We start from the raw sequence: 24,203 nt of genomic DNA on the forward strand, positions 1-24,203 counted from the left end.
GTAATGGGGAACTCTTATGTGAGGGGGGGGGCTCTGATGTAATGGGAGTCCTCTGATGTGAATGGGGGATTTGATGTGATGGGGCAAACAAAGTTTATTTCGTTCTTCTTGATGTGATGGGAGGACCTCTGATGTGAATGAGGGGACCTCTGATGTGATGGCAGGGGCGGATCCAGGGGGGGGGCAACGGGGCAATTGCCCCCTCCGAGAAATGCAGGTGAGTGTCACTGTGAGAGAGCCACCGGGCGGCTCTGTGAGTAAAAGAGCCGCCGGGCGGCTCCGTGAGAGAGAGAGCCGCTGGGCGGCTCCGTGAGTAAAAGAGCCGCCGGGCGGCTCCGTGAGAGAGAGAGCCACTGGGCGGCTCTGTGAGTAAAAGAGCCGCCGGGCGGCTCCGTGAGAGAGAGAGCCACTGGGCGGCTCTGTGAGTAAAAGAGCCGCTGGGCGGCTCCGTGAGTAAAAGAGCCGCCGGGCGGCTCTGTGAGAGAGAGAGCCGCTGGGCGGCTCTGTGAGTAAAAGAGCCGCTGGGCGGCTCTGTGAGTAAAAGAGCCGCCGGGCGGCTCCATAGGTGACAGAGCACCGCTGACATGTGTGGCCAATCAGGGAGCAGGCGGGCGGGGGAGCAGAAAGATGACATCATCTCTCACCGCCGCCCTGCATCCCTGCAGTTCCCCCCCACCATGCAGGCAGCTGCGGCAGCAGACAGATTACATCATCTCTCTGCTGCCTGTCTCTGGGACACAAGAGACCACCTTAGCAGGTGGCCAGTGACAATCTGCATCTGGTGACAGGCGACATGGCAAGTGACAATCTGCAACATGTGGCAGGCGACGTGGCAAGTGACATGGAAGTGACAATCCGCAACGTGGCAAGTGACAATCTGCATCTGGTGACAGGCGACGTGGCAAGTGACAATCCGCAACATGTGGCAGGCGACGTGGCAAGTGACAATCTGCATCTGGTGACAGGCGACGTGGCAAGTGACAATCCGCAACATGTGGCAGGCGACGTGGCAAGTGACATGGCAAGTGACAATCCGCAACGTGGCAAGTGACAATCTGCATCTGGTGACAGGCGACGTGGCAAGTGACAATCCGCAACATGTGGCAGGCGACGTGGCAAGTGACAATATGCATCTGGTGACAGGTGACGTGGCAAGTGACACACTCGGGGCTCCCACTGATTCTGCATTATGGTGAGTTAAACTATTTAATTTTTTATAACAATGTAATAATAGTAATAATGCGCTTCAATCATCCTGACACCATAACAACCATGGTGCCGTGATGATTGAAGCGCCAACACCAGCCATTTCCCCGATAGATGTACCCCAAAAAAATATATTTTCTGGCAGTGCTCCTCCCGAGACTAGACTCTGGATCCGCCCCTGTGTGATGGTGGGACCTCTGATGTGATGGGGAGCTTCTGACGTGATGGGGGGACCTCTGATTTGATAGGGGTACCTCTAATGTGAGCGGGGAACCTCTGATGTGTGAGTGCTTCTGATTTGAAGTTAATGTCATTAAAGTGGTTGTGTGCATTGTCCCAGGCTAAGGTTTTCCATTGATAGGTAAGCCATAGACAGTTCGAATCTCAGCCATTTCAGCAGGGACCAGCCGAGATTTGAACCCTGTATGGGCAGGCAGGATCGATCAACTTGGGTACAATCACCCTTGGATTTTACATGCGATTATTATAATATATTATAATACTGAAAAAGTCATCAAAGTTTTAAAAAGTTGATACAGGGCTTTACAGTACTTTAGTGCAGGGGTCCCCAAACTTTCTATAGAAAGGCACAGTTCTTTTTTCTTTAGACTTTAGGGGGGAGGGGGGCACACTGTGCCCAGTGGTAGTAAAAAATGCTGATCTTTGGTATTAGGGGAAGAAATAGTTGGTGTCGTGGGGGGAATAGTGCCCTATTTTTGTTGTCATTGGAAGGAATTACTGTATGCCCCATTGTTGGCGTCAGTGGGTGGAATAGTGCCCCATTGTTGGCGTCAGTAGGAAGAATAGTGTCCCACTGCTGGTGTCAGTGGAAGGAATTGTGGCAAGAATAATGCCTCAAGGGTTGGATAAATGTAAGCAAAAGGCCACATTCGACCCCAGGGCCACAGTTTGGAGAACACTGCTTTAGTGGATAACTTTTTGGTTCTTTCTTTACTATTACCAGACTAGTTGTGCCTGTACTAGTTCTCACTACTACGGTCATCAACCACACACACTCTGGGTCCAGACTGATAAGGAGTTAAAACTGAAATCCAGATGGCAATTTTTACATAATTATATTAGTCTAGCTTGGGCCAATCCCTCTAGAAGTTGGAAATCACTGTAGTAGGCACCGATACTCTGGTAATTTGCACTAGCTTCCAGGTCTTGTGCCGAGTGGCTTCCCTGCTGTATTGTGAAAACAGGAGGTCGCTTGATTGGCACAGGCACCTTTCAGAGAACTCTTTTCATTTACGCAATGAATACAAAGCGTTCTCTGATTGAATGAGGGGGAGAGGTGGTGATGTCACGATCTCCACCTCGTCCAATTAGGGAAACACTGTACACCCATTTAGAAATTAGAAAGTGTTCTCTGAATGGCGCCCGTGCCAAGTGTCCTCCTGCGTTCAGTAAGCAACAGTGCAGCTTCTCTTTATTAGGAGCAGTACTTAGTACAGGGATTTCCAGCTTCCACGGAGATCCCACAGATATGGCACATACAGTATCTCACAAAAGTGAGTACACCCCTCACATTTTTGTAAATATTTTATTCTATCTTTTCATGTGACAACACTGAAGAAATGACACTTTGCTACAATATAAAGTAGTGAGTGTACAGCTTGTATAACAGTGTAAATTTGCTGTTCCCTCAAAGTAACTCAACACACAGCCATTAATGTCTAAACCGCTGGCAACAAAAGTGAGTACACCCCCTAAGTGAAAATGTCCAAATTGGGCCCAAAGTGTCAATATTTTGTGTGGCCACCATTATTTTCCAGCACTGCCTTAACCCTCTTGGGCATGGAGTTCACCAGAGCTTCACAGGTTGCCACTGGAGTCCTCTTCCACTCCTCCATGATGACATCACAGAGCTGGTGGATGTTAGAGACCTTGCGCTCCTCCACCTTCCGTTTGAGGATGCCCCACAGATGCTTAATAGGGTTTAGGTCTGGAGACATGCTTGGCCAGTCCATCACCTTTACCCTCAGATTCTTTAGCAAGGCAGTGGTCATATTGGAGGTATGTTTGAGGTCGTTATCATGTTGCAATAATGCTCTGCTGCCCAGTCTCCGAAGGGAGGGGATCATGCTATGCTTCAGTATGTCACAGTACATGTTGGCATTCATGGTTCCCTCAATGAACTGTAGCTCCCCAGTGCCAGCAGAACTCATGCAGCCCCAGACCATGACACTCCCACCACCATGCTTGACTGTAGGCAAGACACACTTGTCTTTGTACTCCTCACCTTGTTGCTGCCACACACGTGGCACCATCTGAACCAAATAAGTTTATCTTGGTCTCACCAGAACACAGGACATGGTTCCAGTAATCTATGTCCTTAGTCTGCTTGTCTTCAGCAAACTGTTTGCAGGCTTTCTTGTGCATCATCTTTAGAAGAGGCTTCTTTCTGGGACGACAGCCATGCAGACCAGTTTGATGCAGTGTGCGGCGTATGGTCTGAGCACTGACAAGCTGACCCCCACCCCTTCAACCTCTGCAGCAATGTTGGCAGCACTCCTACGTCTATTTCCCAAAGACAACCTCTGGATATGATGCTGAGCACATGCACTCAACTTCTTTGGTCGACCATGGTGAGGCCTGTTCTGAGTGGAACCTGTCCTGTAAAACCGCTGTATGGTCTTGGCCACTGTGCTGCAGCTCAGTTTCAGGGTCTTGGCAATCTTCTTATAGCCTAGGCCAACTTTATGTAGAGCAACAATTCTTTTTTTCAGATCCTCAGAGAGTTCTTTGCCATGAGGTGCCATGTTGAGCTTCCAGTGACCAGTATGAGAGAGTGAGAGCGATAACACCAAATTTAATACACCTGATCCCCATTCACACCTGAGACCTTGTAACACTAACGAGTCACATGACACCGGGGAGGGAAAATGAATAATTGGGCTCAATTTGGACATTTTCACTTAGGGGTGTACTCACTTTTGTTGCCAGCGGTTTAGACATTAATGGCTGTGTTTTGAGTTATTTTGAGGGGAGAGCAAATTTACACTGTTATACAAGCTGTACACTCACTACTTTACATTGTAGCAAAGTGTCATTTCTTCAGTGTTGTCACATGAAAAGATAGAATAAAATAGTTACAAAAACGTGAGGGGTGTACTCACTTTTGTGAGATACTGTACTTCCTTACATTGGTCCAAGCTGGTCCAATGCAGCTATGTAAAAATTGCCATACCTGGAATTCAGCTGTAAAGAGAACCTGTGCTGTAGAACATGGCAAGGCATTTTTTTTCCAAGAAGGTTTCATTTACACCTTCCAAGATCACTCACTAATGATACAGCATGTTAAAACTTCTTAGTATCAGGACCCTATAACATTTTTATCTTATTACGCCCCAATACAGCACAATTACGTAAAAAAAAAAAAAAAAAATATATATATATATATATATATATATATATATATTAATATTAAATCAAGAGCTAGGTTACAGTCTCCACCACAAATGTGGCTTCCATGTTTGCAGAAATAGCGGAGAGCACATATATATATATATATATATATATATATATATATATATATATATATATATATATATATATATATATATATATATATATATATATGCTCTCCGCTATTTCTGCAAACATGGAAGCCATATTTTTGCTGGAGACTGTAACCTAGCTCTTGATTTAATGACAGATAAATCAAAATCGGACAAAGTTTCCCATAGGCATTAAATTGGCAAAACTGCTTTAATGTGATTAAAGCAATTTACTAAACCCTGCTATAAAAACACTGCACGTAATTACTGCGTAGCTAAAGCCTGCAAAGCCTGCCGACACACCCTACCAAATACCAGTACCCATTTCAGTTATATGTCAATTAATCCAAGGCCTTTCTACGCATATTTGGCAAAAACAAGGCATAACTCATCTTTCAGACTTATACTCAGATGGTTTCATTAAATCATTTGCGGATCTGAGAAAAGAGTTCTCTATCCTTACCTCAGACTACTTTAAGTACGTCCAGGTAACATATTGTTTATTGTGTTTGTTTTTTTTTTATCAAAGCTTAATTGAACAAGCTGAATTTAGAAGCTGATTGGCTACCAATGCACAGCTACACCAGATTTTGCACTCTCTAGTTTTAGTAAATCAACCCCAGTGTGAATATCTTTTATGGCCACTAGGTGGCAGTGCAATCTCAAGCATGAGACGCCATTATATCTATTTTTTTTAAAATAATATTTATTCTTTTTCTAAATAAATGAAAAATACAGAAGTCAATTCTATTTGCAGCTTTTGTGGGGGGTTGTTGTTTTTTGCTGTAGAGAATTTGCAATGGAAGTGGTTAGAAAAGAGATTGAGAAAAAAATAAAATAAAAGCAGACAAGAAAGAGGGTGAAGAGAAGGATGGAGGAGAAATAGAGGAACGAGAGGTCTAGTAAAATGAAAATAAGCTCTGAAATAAATGCTCAATTAAAGTGACACTAGACCCAAAAATAAACTATTAATATATTACAGCTTACATAAAGCAATATTGAACCCAAATGCAAACATTTATTATTTTGCTAATTTATAGATGTGATGGCTTAATTCGTTTTCTTTTTTAGGCTTTCTTTCTTTTATTGTCACCTGGCGATCTGGCCAGTAAGTCTGTTGTTCTTCAAAAGAATACACTTTCTTACAGATATAGCAGTTAAAATGTTGAAACAAACCATTCATCACCGACAATGATCAGCTTTTATTTATTCATGTAAAATCGTTACATGAATAACAAAAAGAAAGAAAGAAAAACAAAAACCGTTTGCTATAACTGGTTATAAATTATTTGATGATTTTGCTAGTGTATCTACAGCATCTCACAAAAGTAAGTACACCCCTCACATTTTTGTAAATATTTTATTCTATCTTTTCATGTGACAACACTGAAGAAATGACACTTTGCTACAATGTAAAGTAGTGAGTGTACAGCTTGTATAACAGTGTAAATTTGCTGTCCCCTCAAAATAACTCAACACACAACAAAAGTGAGTACACCTCTAGTACAGCTAACACTCCCCTCCCTCCAGACTGACAATGCTGCTGTCCAAAGGTGCCCCCCGTGCTCCTTCATCCAGAGTGGAGGCACTCTAATACAGGGGTTGTGTTACTGGCCACCACATGAAAATAGTGAGGAAAAGGCCTAAAATTAAAACACATGCAGCCAGCCACATCTAATGATTAGTAAGCTGCAATATATAAAATTTTTGGTTTTGGGTTTAATACTGCTTTAAAATATCATTGTAAAGTGCTGCATAATTTGTCAGCTTTATAAACACCTGTAATAAATAAATAAAATAAATAATTCTTTAAAACAGAAATACAGTAAAACCTTGGTTTGAGAGCGTCTTGCAAGACAAGCCAAATTTTTTAATTAATTTTGGCTTGATATACAAAGCAATGTCTTGATATACAAGTAGCGTCGTGTCACAACTGAGTATAAAAGAGAAGAGAGGCGCCTCTAAGTGTAGCAAAGTGGTTACATTTAATGAAGGTACAACAACTAGCAACATATTGCTACACTTAGAGACGCCTCTCTTCTCTTTTATACTCTGGAGCTCCTGTTGGATTTAGCGTCTAATCCCCTTGTGGAGGCTTCCATTTGTGGATGGACATTTTATGGTTACACAACCTGGTCACATTGCTATAATCTTTTTATATGGACTATAAACTGAAGACCTTCTGAATAAATGGTTGTGGAACGAATCATTTGACTTTCCATTGTTTCTTATGGGGAAATTTGCTTTGATATACAAGTGCTTTAGATTTCAAGCGTGTTTCTGGAACGAATTATGCTCGCAATTTAAGATTTTACTGTACTATATTTAACTATATATATATATATATATATATATATATATATATATATATATATATATATATATATATATATATATATATATATATATTATACTGTACTGAAACTTGAAGTGTATTTTGATATTAGGACACTAGAGGGAGACAGAGTACGTGTAATATCTTCAGTCATCCCTTTTTGAGTCAGCTCATGCCATCACATTTTGTGCAGTGCTGTGTTTACTCACTGCGGTGTTTGCTGTGTGCTGAATGAGTCACATCTGCATTTGAGCTCCTTTGAGTGACATTTTGGTAATGATACAGGCTGAAAACCTCAATAGTAACACAATTTTCTCTGCCAGACATTATAGACAGAAAACACAAAAATAAAAAAGTGAGTACCTATCAATGTTGCATTTTTTTTTTCCAAATTTTGCATTGTGCTGTTTTATTTTTCCAAAAAAATATTCTTAACTTTTGAAACCATTTTATTTGAGAATCTCAAAATGAATACTGTATGTGGAACTGGGGTTCCTGAACCCCGACCTTAGTGGTACACCTGTTATTTGTTTAAAGTAGGTTTATGATGCCTTAATATTGGAATTTAGTCATATGATACTGGTAGCCCCATATTTGAAGTCAGCCTACCCAGATATGAGATAACACATATCAGTTACCAAGAGCAGGTGGTTAAATATCTATTTGCAATAAAACATGATTTGTATTAGGCTAGCTTTACATCGATTAACCATAACATTATGACCAATGACAGGTAAAGTGAAGAAGATCGTTATCTCTTTATAATGGCTTCTGAAAGTGGGTGGAATATATTATGCAGTAAGTGAACAATGGGCAATCATAAGGATTTGTGTGACTTTGACAAGGGTCAAATTGTAATGGCCAGACGACTGGGTCACAGGGACGGATCCAGGGGGGGCAATGGGGCAATTACCCTCTTCTGAGAATGTGGTTTAGTGAGTGGGTGGGCGGCTCCGCGGGTGGCTGAGGGGGCGGGCGGTCGGCCGGCTCCACGGGTGAGAGAGCGGGTGGGCAGGTGGCTCCACAGGTGAGAGCGCGGGGGGCTCTGTGGGTGAGTGAGAGGGCAGGTGGCCGGCTCCTCGGGTGAGAGAGCGGGTGGCTCAGGCGGTGAGCGGGTGGGTGAGAGAGAGCGGGCGAGGAGCTGGGGCTCGGTGTGTGAGGGGGCTAATGGCCAATCAGGGAGCCGGCGGGCAGGGGAGCCGAGAGATTGCATGATCTCTCACCGCCCGGCGCCCGCCCTGCATCCCTGCAGTTCCGCCCTCACTGTGCAGGCAGCGGCAGGCAGCAGAGAGATTACATCATCTCTCTGCTGCCTGACTCTGGGACACAGCAAGAGACCACCTTAGCAGGAAAGTGACACAGAAAGTGACAATTGTAGCAGGCAAGTGACAATCCGCAACAGGTGACGTGGCAAGTGACAATCCGCAACATGTGACAGGTGACGTGGCAAGTGACAGTCCGCAACGTGTGGCAGGTGACGTGGCAAGTGACAATCTGCATCTGGTGACAGGTGACGTGGAAAGTGACAATCCGTATTTGGTGGCAGGTGACATGGCAAGTGACAATCTGCATCTGGTGACAGGTGACGTGGAAAGTGACAATCCGTATTTGGTAGCAGGTGACATGGCAAGTGACAATCTGCATCTGGTGACAGGCGACGTGGCAAGTGACAATCCGCAACGTGTGGCAGGTGACGTGGCAAAAGACAATCTGCATCTGGTGACAGGTGCATTTGGTGGCAGACAAGAACTATTTCATTTTATATTGCAATGTAATAATAGAAATAATGCGCATCAATCATCCTGACACCATAACAACCATGGTGCCGTGATGATTGAAGCGCCAACACCAGCCATTTCCCTGAAAAAACTGCCCCCAAAAAACTTATTTTCTGGAAATGCCCCTCCCGAGACTAGACTCTGGATCCTCCCCTGCTGGGTCAGAGCAACTCCCAAACTGCAGCTCTTGTGGGATGTTCCCGGTCTGCAGTGGTCAGGACCGACTAAATGTGGTCCAAGGAAGGAAAATCGGTGACAGGGTCATGGGCGGCCAAGGCTCATTGATGTATGTGGGGAGGAAAGGCTGTCCTGTGTTGTCTGATCTCATAGAAGAACTACTGGAGCTCAAATTGCTGAAAAAGTGAATTCTAGTTCTGATATGAAGGTGTCAGAACACACAGAGCATCGCAGTTTGTTGTGTATGGGGCTGCATAGCCACAGACTGGTCAGGGTGCCGATGCTGACCCAAAAATGGGATGTGCTGGCTAAAAAAATCAGATCCACGAAGGCCTACCTCACAACTTACAGGACTTACAAGGGATCTGCTACTTATGGATTGGTTCCAGATACCATAGCATACCTTTGGAGGTCTTGTGGAGTTCCAGCCTCAACATGATTTCTGTGCCTCTGAAAAGTCATACACGGTCATATTACTTTGCAGAGGCATTTGACAAGTGGCAAGGACATATGTCACCTCCTCACTGCAACACCACACCACAACTGTTGCATGCAGTTGTGGGCATCTTTGGGGCAGACCCATTTTGCTTGAATGGGTCGCTTTTGGCTGCGGTTCTGCCCTGCGGACTTGATGGGGAAAATTTTTTTGCCAAGGCCAAGATGCTCTGCAGCTTAAGAACACCCCTGTCTACTGCCTTTGCAGCCTAAGGGGGGGGGGGTTAAGAGAAGAAAAAACAGGTCCCAACCACAGGTTTTTACTGCCTCCCCCCAACTGTAAGGCTAAACAAGACCTTATACTAGGTTGATATGGACACATTCAGTAATAGTACACAACATCTCTGTAGGTTGTACACCTATGTATAGCCCAATCTTGTGCATGGACCCTGCCCTAGGTTGGTGCATCCCTATCTATATTTATTGTTGTTTACAGCTAGGATGTGGCCAGCCAGAGCTTTGGTTATGTTTTTTGTGTTCTTTGGGTTTCTCCTAAGCTCACGACATTGATTATTTTGCCTGCTGCTGTTGAGTTGTCTCCAGTAGTTACAATGAGAAATAAGAATGTATTGAGTTATTTTTATCTATTTACCCTGGTCCATCACTGAGGGTTTCATTCCAGCTTGCTGACAGGAGAGGATAAATATTTGGAGCAGCCTTCTAGAGAAGGGTCTTCCCTGCCAGGCTTTTGCCTGGAGCGTAAGTCATCGTAGGGGCCTAAGTCGCCTGGGGCCTAAGCCAAGACTCTAGGAATCTAGGCTGGTCTATCTACTGTATGTTAGGGCTTGAAGAATCGGGAAGATTGCTTGCCGTTGGAGTATCTTCAGAGGAGTCTACTATGCTTTAGAGTGTCCAGGAGAGCTTGAGGGAAGCTGCTGCTGCCGGATGAACATTACATGAAGACTTCATTACTCAGCTCTTTAAATCCCAACTCCAGGATATTAACAACTCGCCATCCCTTCCCCTCTAACTATCAACTGATATTAAAAAAAAAAACCCATCCAAATGCCCATTTTTCTTACCTGAAGCCATGGGCACATGATGATTATTTTCTTTTTCTCTTTACTTTATGGGGTCCTTCTTCAGGTACCCATAGGGACACCGATAGGGGGGTACCACCGGGCCTCCTGTAGGGGGCCAGTGCACACAGGGGGGCCCGGACAGCAGGGGGATCTGTGCGGCGGGATGGGCAGACAATTACAGAACAATGCGCTGTATCTCTCCCTCCTGCAGCTGAAAGACGGTTTCTTCCCCTATCCCTCCAACTGGCTTTTAGCTGCTCGAGGGAGAGATACAGACACAGTGCATTGTTCCCCTGTTCCATTCCTGGGCTACCCACATCTGATTCCCCCCTGTGTGCCCAGGCCCCTCCTCGTTCTCCTGCTCCCCCCTGCTGGCTGCTTTTTTTTGTAATTTACCGGCCCCTTCCTTTTCTGAATTGGACACAGTGAGTGATCGGTACCAATCGATCCTGTGTCCATTCATAATTGAGCATAGTAAACATTGCAACTGAGGCTACAGAAAAAGGAACTGAAGAATCTGTGTCCTCAATCTCTTTCTTTGTCTCAAATGTGAAATGTCAGGGGTCTGTTTAGACCCCTGCATTGTAAGAAAAAAATGTAAAAAAAAATCTATAAAAATGTTTTTTAAGATTGCAAAAAAAAAAATGTAAAAATTGGAAAAATAATCTTAAATACTTGTAATATTTGTAATTCAGGGGGGCCCTGTCAGGTAAGCTGTATGGGGCCCCCGTGATTCCTAACAGCAGCCCTGGGTGACCAATGACCACATCACTTCCTGCATGACATGGACTATTTCTATTGGTGGAGGTGACATTTTAGCGGCTGGGTCCTCTCCCAAAGGCTCCAGAAGTAGAAGAACCCCCAGGGGTGGTGAGGAGATCAGCGCCCAAGAAGATAGCAAGCAAGGAAAAATGTTTGGTTCCCAGGACAGGAAATTAGCTTGGCTCATGGAAGAAAATGTGACTTTGATCCATTACACCACAGGATGGATTACGGAAGAGGTGTTTGGAATTAAGACTGAGGGGTATGGTTACTGATGCATAATGCCCTATTTCAAATACATTTTTTGCCTGGAGTTGGGCTTTAACCACTTGCCGACCGCCTATCGCATTTACTGCAGCAGATCGTCTCTATTGTGTGAAATCACGTACCTGTACATCATTTCATGTAATAGCCACCGGGTGGCGCGCGCTTGCCGCCGGAAATGCGATCGCGTGCTGATTGGACGCAAGAGATGCCAATCAATGGGTCCGGCAGACCCAATGTCCGCCGGCCACCCGCGATCATTCCCCAGAGAGGCAGAACGGTGATCTGCCTATGTAAACAAGGCAGATCGCCGTTCTGACAGGGAAGAAGATGGAGATCTTGTGTTCCTGCTAAGCAGGAACACCAATCTCTGTCTTCATCTAGTTGGACCATCCCCCACACAGTTAGAAAGCACCAGCTAGTAGCACACTTAACCTGTCGATCGCCTTTGATGTTAACTCCTTCCCTGCCAGTGTCATTACTACAGTGACAGTGCATATTTTTAGCACTGATCACTGTAATATAGTTACATAGTACATAGTTACATAGTAGGTGAGGTTGAAAAAAGACACAAGTCCATCAAGTCCAACCTATGTGTGTGATTATGTGTCAGTATTACATTACATATCCCTGTATATTGCGGTCATTCAGGTGATTATTTAATAGTTTCTTGAAGCTATCAATGCTCCCCGCTGAGACCACCACCTGTGGAAGGGAATTCCACATCCTTGCCGCTCTTACAGTAAAGAACCCTCTACGTAGTTTAAGGTTAAACCTCTTTTTCTTCTAATTGTAATGAGTGGCCACGAGTCTTATTAAACTCTCTTCTGCAAAAAAGTTTTATCCCTATTGTGGGGTCACCAGTACAGTATTTGTAAATTGAAATCATATCCCCTCTCAAGTGTCTCTTCTCCAGAGAGAATAAGTTCAGTGCTCGCAACCTTTCCTCATAACTAAGATCCTCCAGACACATGTTGACCTTTTCACAGTGGACAACCATCCTCTGAAGAGGACCCGGGAAGCGTCGAAACGCGTCAGGCTTCACGTATACAACTTCTGTTGTTCCACATACATGTATTGTATTACAGGCAATATCTGTTGCTACCCTTTTTAAGTATTTAACATTTAAGATAACCTTGGTCGCCATTTAATGCATTGTGCCTAGCACTTGGCTTAATTGTATGCTTTGTTTAATGTAATGGTATGTCACATTCAGATCATGTCTTGACTCGAATAGTCAGTATCTATCCTTAGTGATTTTTTAGAATACGTTACTTATATATTTTTTGTACTAATAAAATTGAATTTTTTCAACTATTAATACTGTATTTCATTGGCTGCTTTAAAGCCCCGTTCTCGTATAATTTTTTGCACTTTATGGGGTGTGCGGCCTACCTGTCTACACTCATGTGAGTGCCCATGCTTTTCGTTTTGATCCTCCAGACCCTTTATTAGCTTTGTTGCCCTTCTTTGTACTCGCTCCATTTCCAGTACGTCCCTCCTGAGGACTGGTACCCAGAACTGGACAGCATACTCCAGGTGCGGCCGGACCAGAGTCTTGTAGAGCGGGAGAATTATCGTTTTATCTTTGCATTTGATCCCCCTTTTAATGCATGCCAATATTCTTTTTGCTTTATTAGCAGCAGCTTGGCATTGCATGCCATTGCTGAGCCTATCATCTACTAGGACCCCCAGGTCCTTTTCCATCCTAGATTCCCCCAGAAGTTCTCCCCCCAGTGTATAGATTGCATTCATATTTTTGCCACCCAAATGCATTATTTTACATTTTTCTACATTGAACCTCATTTGCCATGTAGTCGCCCACCCCATTAATTTGTTCAGGTCTTTTTGCAAGATTTCCACATCCTGCGGAGAAGTTATTGCCCTGCTTAGCTTAGTATCGTCTGCAAATACAGAGATTGAACTGTTTATCCCATCCTCCAGGTCGTTTATGAACAAATTAAATAGGATTGGTCCCAGCACCGAACCCTGGGGAACTCCACTACCCACCCCTGACCATTCTGAGTACTCCCCATTTATCACCACCCTCTGAACACGCCCTTGTAGCCAGTTTTCAATCCATGTACTCACCCTATGGTCCATGCCAACGGACCTTATTTTGTACAGTAAACGTTTATGGGGAACTGTGTCAAATGCTTTTGCAAAATCCAGATACACCACGTCTACGGGCCTTCCTTTATCTAGATGGCAACTCACCTCCTCATAGAAGGTTAATAGATTGGTTTGGCAAGAACGATTCTTCATGAATCCATGCTGATTACTGCTACTGATATCATTCTTATTACTAAAATCTTGTATATAGTCCCTTATCATCCCCTCCAAGAGTTTACATACTATTGATGTTAGGCTAACTGGTCTGTAATTCCCAGGGATGTTTTTTGGGCCCTTTTTAAATATTGGTGCTACATTGGCTTTTCTCCAATCAGCTGGTACCATTCCAGTCAATAGACTGTCTGTAAAAATTAGGAACAACGGTCTGGCAATCACCTGACTGAGTTCCCTAAGTACCCTCGGATGCAAGCCACCTGGTCCCGGTGATTTATTAATGTTAAGTTTCTCAAGTCTAATTTTAATTCCGTCCTCTGTTAACCATGTAGGTGCTTCCTGTGTTGTGTCATGAGGATAAACACTGCAGTTTTGGTTACTGAAGCCCCCCGATTCCCTCGTGAAGACTGAGGAGAAGAATAAATTCAATACCTTTGCCATCTCCCCATCCTTTGTAACCAGATGTCCTTCCTCATTCTTTATGGGGCCAATATGGTCTGTCCTCCCTTTTTTACTGTTTACATACTTAAAGAATTTCTTGGGATTTTTTTTGCTCTCCTCCGCTATGTGTCTTTCATGTTCTATCTTAGCCATCCTAATTGCACCCTTACATTTCTTATTGCATTCTTTATAAATTCTGAATGCTGAGGATGATCCCTCAACCCTGTATTTTTTGAAGGCCTTCTCCTTTGCTTTTATATGCATTTTTACATTGGAGTTAAGCCATCCAGGATGTTTGTTCGCTCTTCTAAATTTATTACCCAATGGGATACATTGGCTAATGCCCTTATTTAATATGCTCTTAAAGCAAACCCATCTCTCCTCCGTATTCTTTGTTCCTAATATTTTATCCCAATTTATGCCTTTTAGCAAGGTTTGTAGTTTAGGGAAGTTGGCTCTTTTGAAATTCAGCGTCTTTGTGTTCCCTTCATGTTTCCTATTTGTGTGATTTATACTGAAACTAATTGACCTGTGATCGCTGTTACCTAAATTGCCCCGTATTTCCACATCTGTTATCAGGTCTGTATTGTTGGTAATCAGTAGATCTAGTAATGTTTTATTTCTAGTTGGTGCGTCTACCATCTGACCCATAAAATTGTCCTGCAAGACACTAAGGAACTGGCGAGCCTTAAATGAATGCGCGGTTCCCTCCGCCCAGTCTATGTCTGGATAGTTAAAATCCCCCATTATGATAACACTTCCCATCCTTGCTGCTAATCCAATTTGTGATAGGAGATCCGTCTCCACTTCCTCCCTCAGGTTAGGGGGCCTATAGCATACTCCCAATATTATTTTCCCCTTAGCTTCATCCCTTTGGAGCTCTACCCATAAAGATTCCACCTCCTCCCTAGCCCCCTCAGTGATGTCATCTCTCACATTCATTTGTACATTATTCTTGATATATAGGCATACCCCTCCCCCTTTTTTACCCTCTCTATCCTTGCGGTATAGGGTATACCCTTGAATGTTTGCCAGCCAATCATGAGAGCTGTTGAACCAGGTCTCTGAAATTCCCACAAAATCCAAATCCTCCTTGTACAACAGTATCTCTAGTTCACCCATCTTGTCCGCCATGCTCCTGGCATTGGTGAACATGCCACATAGTTTAGACCGGTCGCATATTGTCCTCGTATTGGGTGTTTCAAGATTGCAACTAGGACTTGCTACTATACTCACCTTGTGTTTTTGTGCTTTGGTTAACCTACCACTAATGCCCCCAATACTACCCTCTGAAATATCTTCCGCGCTGGCTATCACTGTCTCTGGACCCTCCCCCCCATCGCCTAGTTTAAAAACCCCTCTAACTTTTTGGCCATCTTCATTCCCAGCAGATCTGCACCCTCCTCATTTAGGTGCAGTCCGTCCCTTCTATAGTACCGGTTACCGACTGAGAAGTCGGCCCAGTCCTCCAGGAACCCAAACCCCTCCTTACTACACCAGCTCTTCAGCCACTTGTTTACTTCCCTAATCTCCCTCTGCCTTTCTGGTGTGGCTCGATGTACCGGTAGTATTCCTGAGAACACTACCTTGGAGGTCCTTTTCCTCAATTTAGCTCCTAAGTCCCTAAAATCGTTCTTTAGGACACTCCATCTGCCTCTGACTTTGTCATTGGTGCCAACGTGCACCATGACAGCCGGGTCTTCCCCAGCCCCTCCCAGTAATCTGTCCACAAGATGTGCCGAACCCGAGCGCCCGGTAGACAACATACTGTTCTGCGCTTCAGGTCTTGGTTACAGATTGCCCTCTCTGTCCTTCTAAGAATTGAGTCCCCTACCACCAGAATCTGTCTTTCCTTTCCCTTTGCTGCCCCCCCACTCTCACTGGAGGAGTTCTTCCCCTGGCAGCTAGGAGAGTCCCTCATCTCCAGCAGTGCTGGTCCCTGACTGGTTTCACCAATGTCACTCAATGGAGTGTACTTATTGGGATGCTCCAGTCCTGGATCGGCCTCTCTGGCACTTCCCCCTCTACCCCTCCTGACTGTCACCCATCTACTCTTTGCTAGTGCCTGCACCTCTTTGTCTCCACCCGCCTCTGTGCTGGCCCCTGCCGGCACCTGCCGTGTACGTTCCTGGCTCACCTTTAGTATGGAGGGACTTCTCAGTGCTGACAGTTGCTTCCCCAGATTCAGAACCTGGGCTTCCAGGGAAACAATGTGCTTACATTTTGCACAGCAGTATTCGCCCTCGATCGGATGATCAAGGAACGCATACATGCAGCAAGATGTACAAAGAGTCGCCTCTCCACACCCGCCGGGCATCGTACCTATTAAATTTAGTGAGGATTTGGGGATTTTACCCTGTCCAAATTACCTAACAGCTAGCTTCCTGGCACTAATACTCAAGACAATACACAGGTACACGACAATACACAGGTACACAACAAGACAATACACAGGTACTCACAGACCTACGTGCACTCGCAATACACAGGTACACAATACACAAGTACTAACAATCCACACACACTACTCAGACAACACTCAGATACTCACACTACACAGGTACTATGACCCCTGTTATAACCTCCTGTTTTAAACTCTGGTTTTTAACTCCCACTTATTCCAGCTCCACTTACACCAAGCTCCACAGCTTCAGACTGAGCACGCTCAGACTGAGTCCTACAACCAGTTAAATAGGCACCGGTGAGCAATTAACCACACCCCTTAATTGATAGACTGATGAAACCAGGAAAAAAAAAAAAAGCTATTTATAATAATGTCACTGGTTCCCAAAAAAGTGTCAAAAGTGTCAGTTAAGTGTCCGATTTGTCCACAGCACTGTTGCAGTCCTGCTAAATCGCTGATCGTCGCCATTACTATTAAAAAATAAATAAATAAAAATGCCATAAAAATATTCCATCGTTTGTAGACACGATAACGTTTGCGCAAACCAATCATAGCATATACGCTTATTGGGATTTTTTTTTACCAAAAATATCTAGCAGAATACACATTGGCCTAAATTGAAATCAGATTTTTTTACATTTTTTTATTGGATAGCAGAAAGTAAAAAATATTGTTTTTTTAAAAAAAAATAGTCAGTCTTTTTTTGTTTATAGCGCAAAAAATAAAAACCGCAGAGGTGATCAAATACCACCAAAAGAAAGCTCTATTTGTGTGGGAAAAAAAGGACATCCATTTTATTTGGGCACAGTGTCTCACGACCGCGCAATTGTCAGTTAAAATAATGCAGTGCCGTATCACAGAAAATGGCTTGGTCATTAAGGGGGTAAAACCTTCCCGGGGCTGAAGTGGTTAAGGTATCTGTGACTGCTTGCATAGGGTCAGAGTATCAATTCCACCAACAGAGGTACCTTAAGGATCTTTTGACATTAGGAGGCTGATACTGGAAAATCCTGGAACCACAAGTTAGATGTTCTTAAAAGATTCCTTTGTACTGCGAGGCGGCTACTAGAGAAATTAGAATCACCAACCATTTTTTGTTATTGACATACGAAGCATGAGATATTTTGCTATTTTGGGTAACCCTTTACACCCAACCGCCCCTCTACAATTTATCCAGCAAAAGCAGTGCTTTATCAGATGATGCTACAGGTTGGGTCACCACTACGAACAGTAGGAGTCCCCGTCAAATAACCAGTAGCTCCTGCGGGGGTAAGTGCTACACTTGACTACACTAAAAGAAAATGCTCCCTTCCATGTCAGCTGCCAGTAGCAGACACTAAAGCCTCGTATACGCGATCGGATTGTTGGCCAACAAAACCGTGGACTTTTGTCCAGAAGGGCGTTGGCCCAAATTTGTCTTGCATACACACAGCCACACAAATGTTGGCCAACAATTACGAACGTACAGTAGTGAAGTACTAAATGTACTACGTGGTTTTTCAGCTCTTTTGCGCCACCCTTTGGGCTCCTTCTGCTAATTTTGTGTTAGTAGAAGTTTGGTGAGTGTTGATTCGCACTTTTCATTTCGCGCTTTTCAGTTCGTACTTTTCAGTTCGCGCTTTTTATTTCGTGCTTTTCAGTTAGTTTCTGAACGGCCGTTCGCCAACCAGACATGTTGTGGAATCGGAGGAGATAACGTGTTATTTATTATTGGCCTTGGACTTATTGCTTTGACATTATTTTTTGGTTGAATAATAATGATTTGATTTGGTATATTTTCTATATTTTTGGATGCATAGAATGCACTTTGTGGTTAAGTTCTATTGGCAGATACAATGTCTAATTTTATTTGTTTTCTTTTTTTAATGCACAATAAAAAAATTGTGGCGAATAATACTTTGTGCTTTGTGGCTTTGTGTTTTACTTCAAATGACAGTTTGGGAGTAGGCAGTTACATTTAAAAAAATACAATGTAAAATTGTCAAGGGACACCAACATAGTTGTATCTTTGATCTTAAAAACTACGGGATAATGGTGTTGTGGTAACTTGCCCAAATAAAAAAAAAAAGCATAATAATATTATTTTTGATATCACTAGAAAAAAGCCTTTGAGGATTTGTTTGCAATAACTCCATCAGTATCACCAGCAAAGCAGCTTCATTATTATCCCATTAAAGAAGAAGAGAATTGTGAGCTGCATTTTGAGATTTCATAATTTGCCACGTCACGAATGTTAATTCTCCATTACCAATGCTAGTTTACATTGTGATTTGCTTTACAATGACAATAAATCTTATCTTATCTATCTTATCTATCTTAAACAAGACAGACCGCTTCTGCTTCTGAGCATGCGTGTTTGTACTTGGGACTTTCGTCCGACGGACTTGTGTACACACGATCGGAAAATCCGACAACCCCCTTTTTTTTACCGGAAAATTTGAAAACATGCTAGCCAACATTTGTTGGTGGAAAGTCCGACAACAATTGTCCAATGGAGCATACACACAGTCGGATTTTCCACCAACAGCCTGTCATCACACATTTCCCGTTGGAAAGTCTGATCGTGTGTACGGGGCTTAAGACTTAATACTCAAAAAAGTTATTGGCAGGCAGCTTCCAGTGGTACTTCCCACGATGGGAGTATGATAGTTGTGGAAGCACCCTGGCATAGCTTAAAAATCCAACCTTGGTGTCAGGAAGTCTGACACCTCCCACCCTGTTCTTGGACAATCAACATCTGCCTTGACATACTTCATCGTGATTGGGCTAAGGTGCCTGTGCTACCTGTATAGATATAAGTAAGATGAGGTCTTTAGAACATGACAATCACTAGAACTGAAGTAGTGGCATTGAGAAGCTAGCAAATGTCTTCAACATTACAAAGCTACTACTAGCTATAGGTTTTGTTTAAAAAAATGTCAGTTGATGTTAACGAGAAGAAACCAAGAAAGGCAAAAATAAAAAAGCAGATTAAACTTCAGCTTGGAATTTATAAAATACAATTAAGGATGTCTTTGTCTCATACCTGGAAATTTCACACTCAGGAAGAAGGCCTCCATGGAAATGAGGATACGGAGATGTAAGTAGGAAGCTTTTGTCACATTCTACAGGGGAATATTGTCTCGGAGATGAAGGTTTGTCACCTAGTTTATTTACAGTGCTGTAAACCGGCTCCGGAGACCTGGAAGACAAAAGACAGGATAATGCCTTTAAAAAAGCAATTCAATAAGTATGTTCTAGTAGTTGTGATTAGATAATCAGCTGTGTTATGATACACGGGTAACCATTATTATATCCTACATTACAACACAAATCTAGAACAAAATCTGAAAACAAATACGGTAAGAACAAATATTGAGAGAGTAAATCTCCATAGTCGGAAAACATACAATACACATTGAAAAAGGGTTCCGATCACTCTGTCCAGAAAAATAAAATAAATAAAGATTGTCTTTGAAATCAAGGCAACAGGAAGTTATCCTAAAGAGGGTAATGTTGTAGTCAGGGGCGTTGCTAGGTCTACAAAAGATCTGGGGCTAGAGCCCATAGCAGCGTAGTAAAGAAAGTCATACGCTTGGGTGGGCATACAGATGTAGATACAGTAATATACGTGTGTGTGTGTATATATCCCCAGAGAGCCCCCCACTTACATCAGGGTCCCCAGAGAGCCCCCCTTACATCAGCGTCCCCAGAGAGCCTCCTCCTTGCATCAGAGTCCCCAGAGACCCCCCCTACTTACATCAGGGTCCCCAGAGAGCCACCCCTCCCCTTGACAACCCTTGCAGAGACTCTGGGCTATGGGCACCAGATTCGGTGCTATAGCCCCAAAAGCCACCCCCTAGCAACGCCACTGGTTCTAGTTGTGTTCCCCTCCAGGTCATTGTCACTCCCTCTATTGGCTTTTTTCGCATTTGCAGACACCTTAGCTGCTCACTGGCAACCTTCTTGACATGCAATGCAGTATAAACACAAGAGATTTTAGAAGCACTGAGAATGTTCAAATGTTTTTTAGGACCAGGAGCCCCAGACATGTCCAACTAAGCAAATTCAGAAGATGGTCTAATGAAACACCATGCCTTCCAGAACCACGTGTCAAATATAAAGGAAAATGCCTTGATAAAAAAATATAATAAGAACAGTGAAAACCAGTGAGAAAAGCAGCTTGGAAACAACAGTCAGATACACTGTAAAAAATACCAAAACATACTAAAAATGAACTGGTGTAGCTCTGTGTAGCTGCACCAAATTTTGCACCCTTCAGTTCTGGTAAATCAACACCATTGAAAGATCCTCGATGTATATCCACCTTTGTGCATTTACTGAGGGCTATTGGAAGCATTAGATACTTCACGTTCCGGAAAGGATATGTGTCTCTGAAGTCCATTGGGTGGTGGATCATGTGGTGGATTTTGATTTATTCATACCTCCTGGATTTCACACAATTATATAAGGCTTCTCTTGGAGATTTATGTGTTTTGACACAGTATTAATTTATCAATTTTTAGTATGTCTTCCAGAACCATACTCATGCTTTGGAAAAGAGCCAGATAGCCATAATATCTCAGTCAAGGTGATGGTGTTGGCTGTTCCGTCCTTTTTCAGAAAAGGTATCCTCCGCATAGTGAGAGTTTTTATTCTTAAATCAGTACACCCCACCAAAGCAGCATCAAGGTCCATCACCACTCCACAGGCCAAATCAATTTCCTCCACAGTGGAATAAAGAGGCAGAAGGTCACGGCTGGATTCCAACGGTTCATAGAAGTGAATTACTACATTCTTGTTCAGATAAGCACTCTATGTGACCTGGAAGAGCAATTCTTTCACTGATAAATCTTCTACTTAATCAATGTCCAAAATGTGCATAACATTAGCAGCTCATCCTGAGCACGTGTTTAGCTTCATTGCTGCTTACTATTTGTCTGCCTTCATATTTTTCTCCTTTTTTCCCCTATATGACACATTTTTTTTGATTTTGATTTGGGTTGCACGTGCCCTGGTTACTTGGTTATATCCTTTTACACTGTGTATTTTGCAGTATCTGTTTGTAATTGCACTTTTCATTATTTTCCACTATATTTTTTTTTACATTATTTTTAGTAATTTGGGGTGTAATTCTGCATCTTCAGTTATCTTTTGACATATTCCTACAGTTTGTGCTACATACAGGGGTTGATTTAGTAAAGGCAAATAGACCGTGCACTTTGCAAAGTGCAGTTGCTCCAGAGCTCAGTAAATGATGTAAAGCTTCACTTTGCAAAGAATACCCAATCACATGAAAGGAGAATTAAAAAAAAAACAAAAAACTGAATTTTTGCTTGCACATGATTGGATGATGGAAGTCAGCGGAACTTTTGCTCATTTACTAAGAGAGAGTGCATTTACCAGGGGCAGTACAACTGGGTAGAGTTACCACTTAATTCCTTTAAACCCGAACACATATTAATTACACAGGTTCTGAGGCTAATTTAATTCAGATAAGACACCAAGCGAGTTTATCTACCACCTTAATCAGCCACACAACCTGTGTAATTAATATATGTTCAGTTTTAAAGGGATGAAGTGGCAACCCTACAACTGGGGGAATCAATGGTAGCGAAGGATCTGGGTGTTTGAGTAGATCATAAGCTAATAATAGCACGTAATGCCAAGCTTCCAAACCAAGCAAAATCCTTTCTTAAGGCTGGGTTCACACTGCCGCATGGAGCGGCTCACAGCAGGGGTCCGGTGCGTCCCTGTTCACCCTTTCAGGTCCGATTTCAGTCTGAATTTTCGGCTAAATACCGACCAGAAGACTCACAGGACTCCTGTGCAATTCGCATCGGTACCACTCCGGAGATGTCTGAACTGGCTCAATAGAGGGCCGGTCACAATCTCCTGACATGTGGATTGGAAGTGGGGAAACCCTAGTTTTGACAGGTACCCAGCTCTCACTTCCTTCCTCGACGCCTAGGCGACTCCTCCTCTTCCCCTCCCTCCCTGCAATCTTCTGGGACACGTCACAGGCCATGCCTGGCCATTCAGGAGGCACAGCGCGACTCGTGCATGTGCAGTGCACACCCTGTTATGAAGCCGCAAGCTCCCACAGCCCACACTTACATAGTTACATAGTAGGTGAGGTTGAAAAAAGACACAAGTCCATCAAGTCCAACCCTCAGTGTGATTATATGTCAGTATTACATTGTATATCCCTGTATGTTGCGGCCATTCAGGTGCGTATCTAATAGTTTTTTGAAACTATCGATGCCCCCCGCTGAGACCACCGCCTGTGGAAGGGAATTCCACATCCTTGCCGCTCTTACAGTAAAGAACCCTCTATGTAGTTTAAGGTAAAACCTCTTTTGTTCTAAATTTAATGAGTGGCCACGATTCTTGTTAAACTCCCTTCCGCAAAAAAGTTTTATCCCTATTGTGGGGTCACCAGTACGGTATTTGTATATTGAAATCATATCCCCTCTCAAGCGTCTCTTCTCCAAAGAGAATAAGTTCAGTGCTTGTAACCTTTCCTGATAACTAATATCCTCCAGACCCTTTATTAGCTTAGTTGCCCTTCTTTGTACTCGCTCCATTTCCAATTCATCCTTCCTGAGGACTGGTGCCCAGAACTTGCAATGCTAGCACCGTGTGCAAGCGGGTGAGAGAACGGAGGCTTCGGCACAGGTGAGTGTGTGTTTATTAAAAGTCAGCAGCTACACTTTTAAATAGACATTGGGTCCAGCTGGAACTCCGCTTCCTTCCTTTTAGTCCATATTTATTTATTTGTTCCACTTCTTATATATGATCTGGTTTTTAACTTCTCGTTTGTGGACTATAAGTGGGTATGCAGTTATTTCCATAACAACGTCACATTTTGGGCCTGTGTGGACAGGCTTTGGTCTTGTATCAATGGTATCAGTATGACATCAGTTTGTGACACTTCTGAAATCATTCAGAATTCATTTTCAAGGGAATTTGTTCTGCAGTTGACCTCATTCTGATCAGCACTGAACTGGCTTCCAGTGGGTTATGCATGTCTATAGACTTGCATATCTATGTAATGCAACCCCCCCCCCCCCCCCACAGTGTGGCACTGCTGTGACCTTCAACCTTTCAAATCCACTAGCCATTCCCAACCATTAGAAGGAAACAAGAATAAAGTAAGCTGGCTACACAGATGCATTTAACATATATGGATATACAATAACGTCTTTAACACACCATAATCTTCAGTGTGGAATAACATGAACTTACAACATATAAATAGATGGGTGAATTTGTGTTCACGAAGGAAACCATGTTTATTACACAACCAATCATAGTATTTTGTATCCTGTTTAGAAAGAGGAAACACGTATCTTCAGTGTAATCTGGAAAGATACAGTACATAAAAATACAAGAAATCTGCCCAACATTACATTTGGATAGTATTTATTAACATGATTAAAAAAACTCAAAGATTCTTTACAGTGAAGAGCAAATTGTGACGTCACCACCAGTGACGTCACCACGTGAATGAGGAAGGAGGACGAGTTCCGCTCCATGATTGTTATGCCG

The 24,203-nt window shown here is 43.2% G+C and overlaps 1 protein-coding gene across 10 annotated transcripts in view; it reads right to left on the reverse strand.

Annotated features, from left to right (window-relative positions):
• Window positions 1-24,203, reverse strand: part of DLG2 (discs large MAGUK scaffold protein 2) — a 2,047,541-nt gene that overhangs the window by 622,792 nt on the left and 1,400,546 nt on the right. For all 10 annotated transcript variants that reach the window (XM_073612834.1, XM_073612838.1, XM_073612841.1 and 7 more), the window contains one exon: window positions 19,699-19,854. In XM_073612834.1, the coding sequence (XP_073468935.1) occupies window positions 19,699-19,854 (156 nt within the window). The remainder of the gene's footprint in view (window positions 1-19,698; window positions 19,855-24,203) is intronic.

This window comes from Aquarana catesbeiana, linkage group LG02 (assembly GCF_042186555.1).
Source record: "Aquarana catesbeiana isolate 2022-GZ linkage group LG02, ASM4218655v1, whole genome shotgun sequence".
Taxonomy (NCBI): Eukaryota; Metazoa; Chordata; class Amphibia; order Anura; family Ranidae; genus Aquarana; species Aquarana catesbeiana.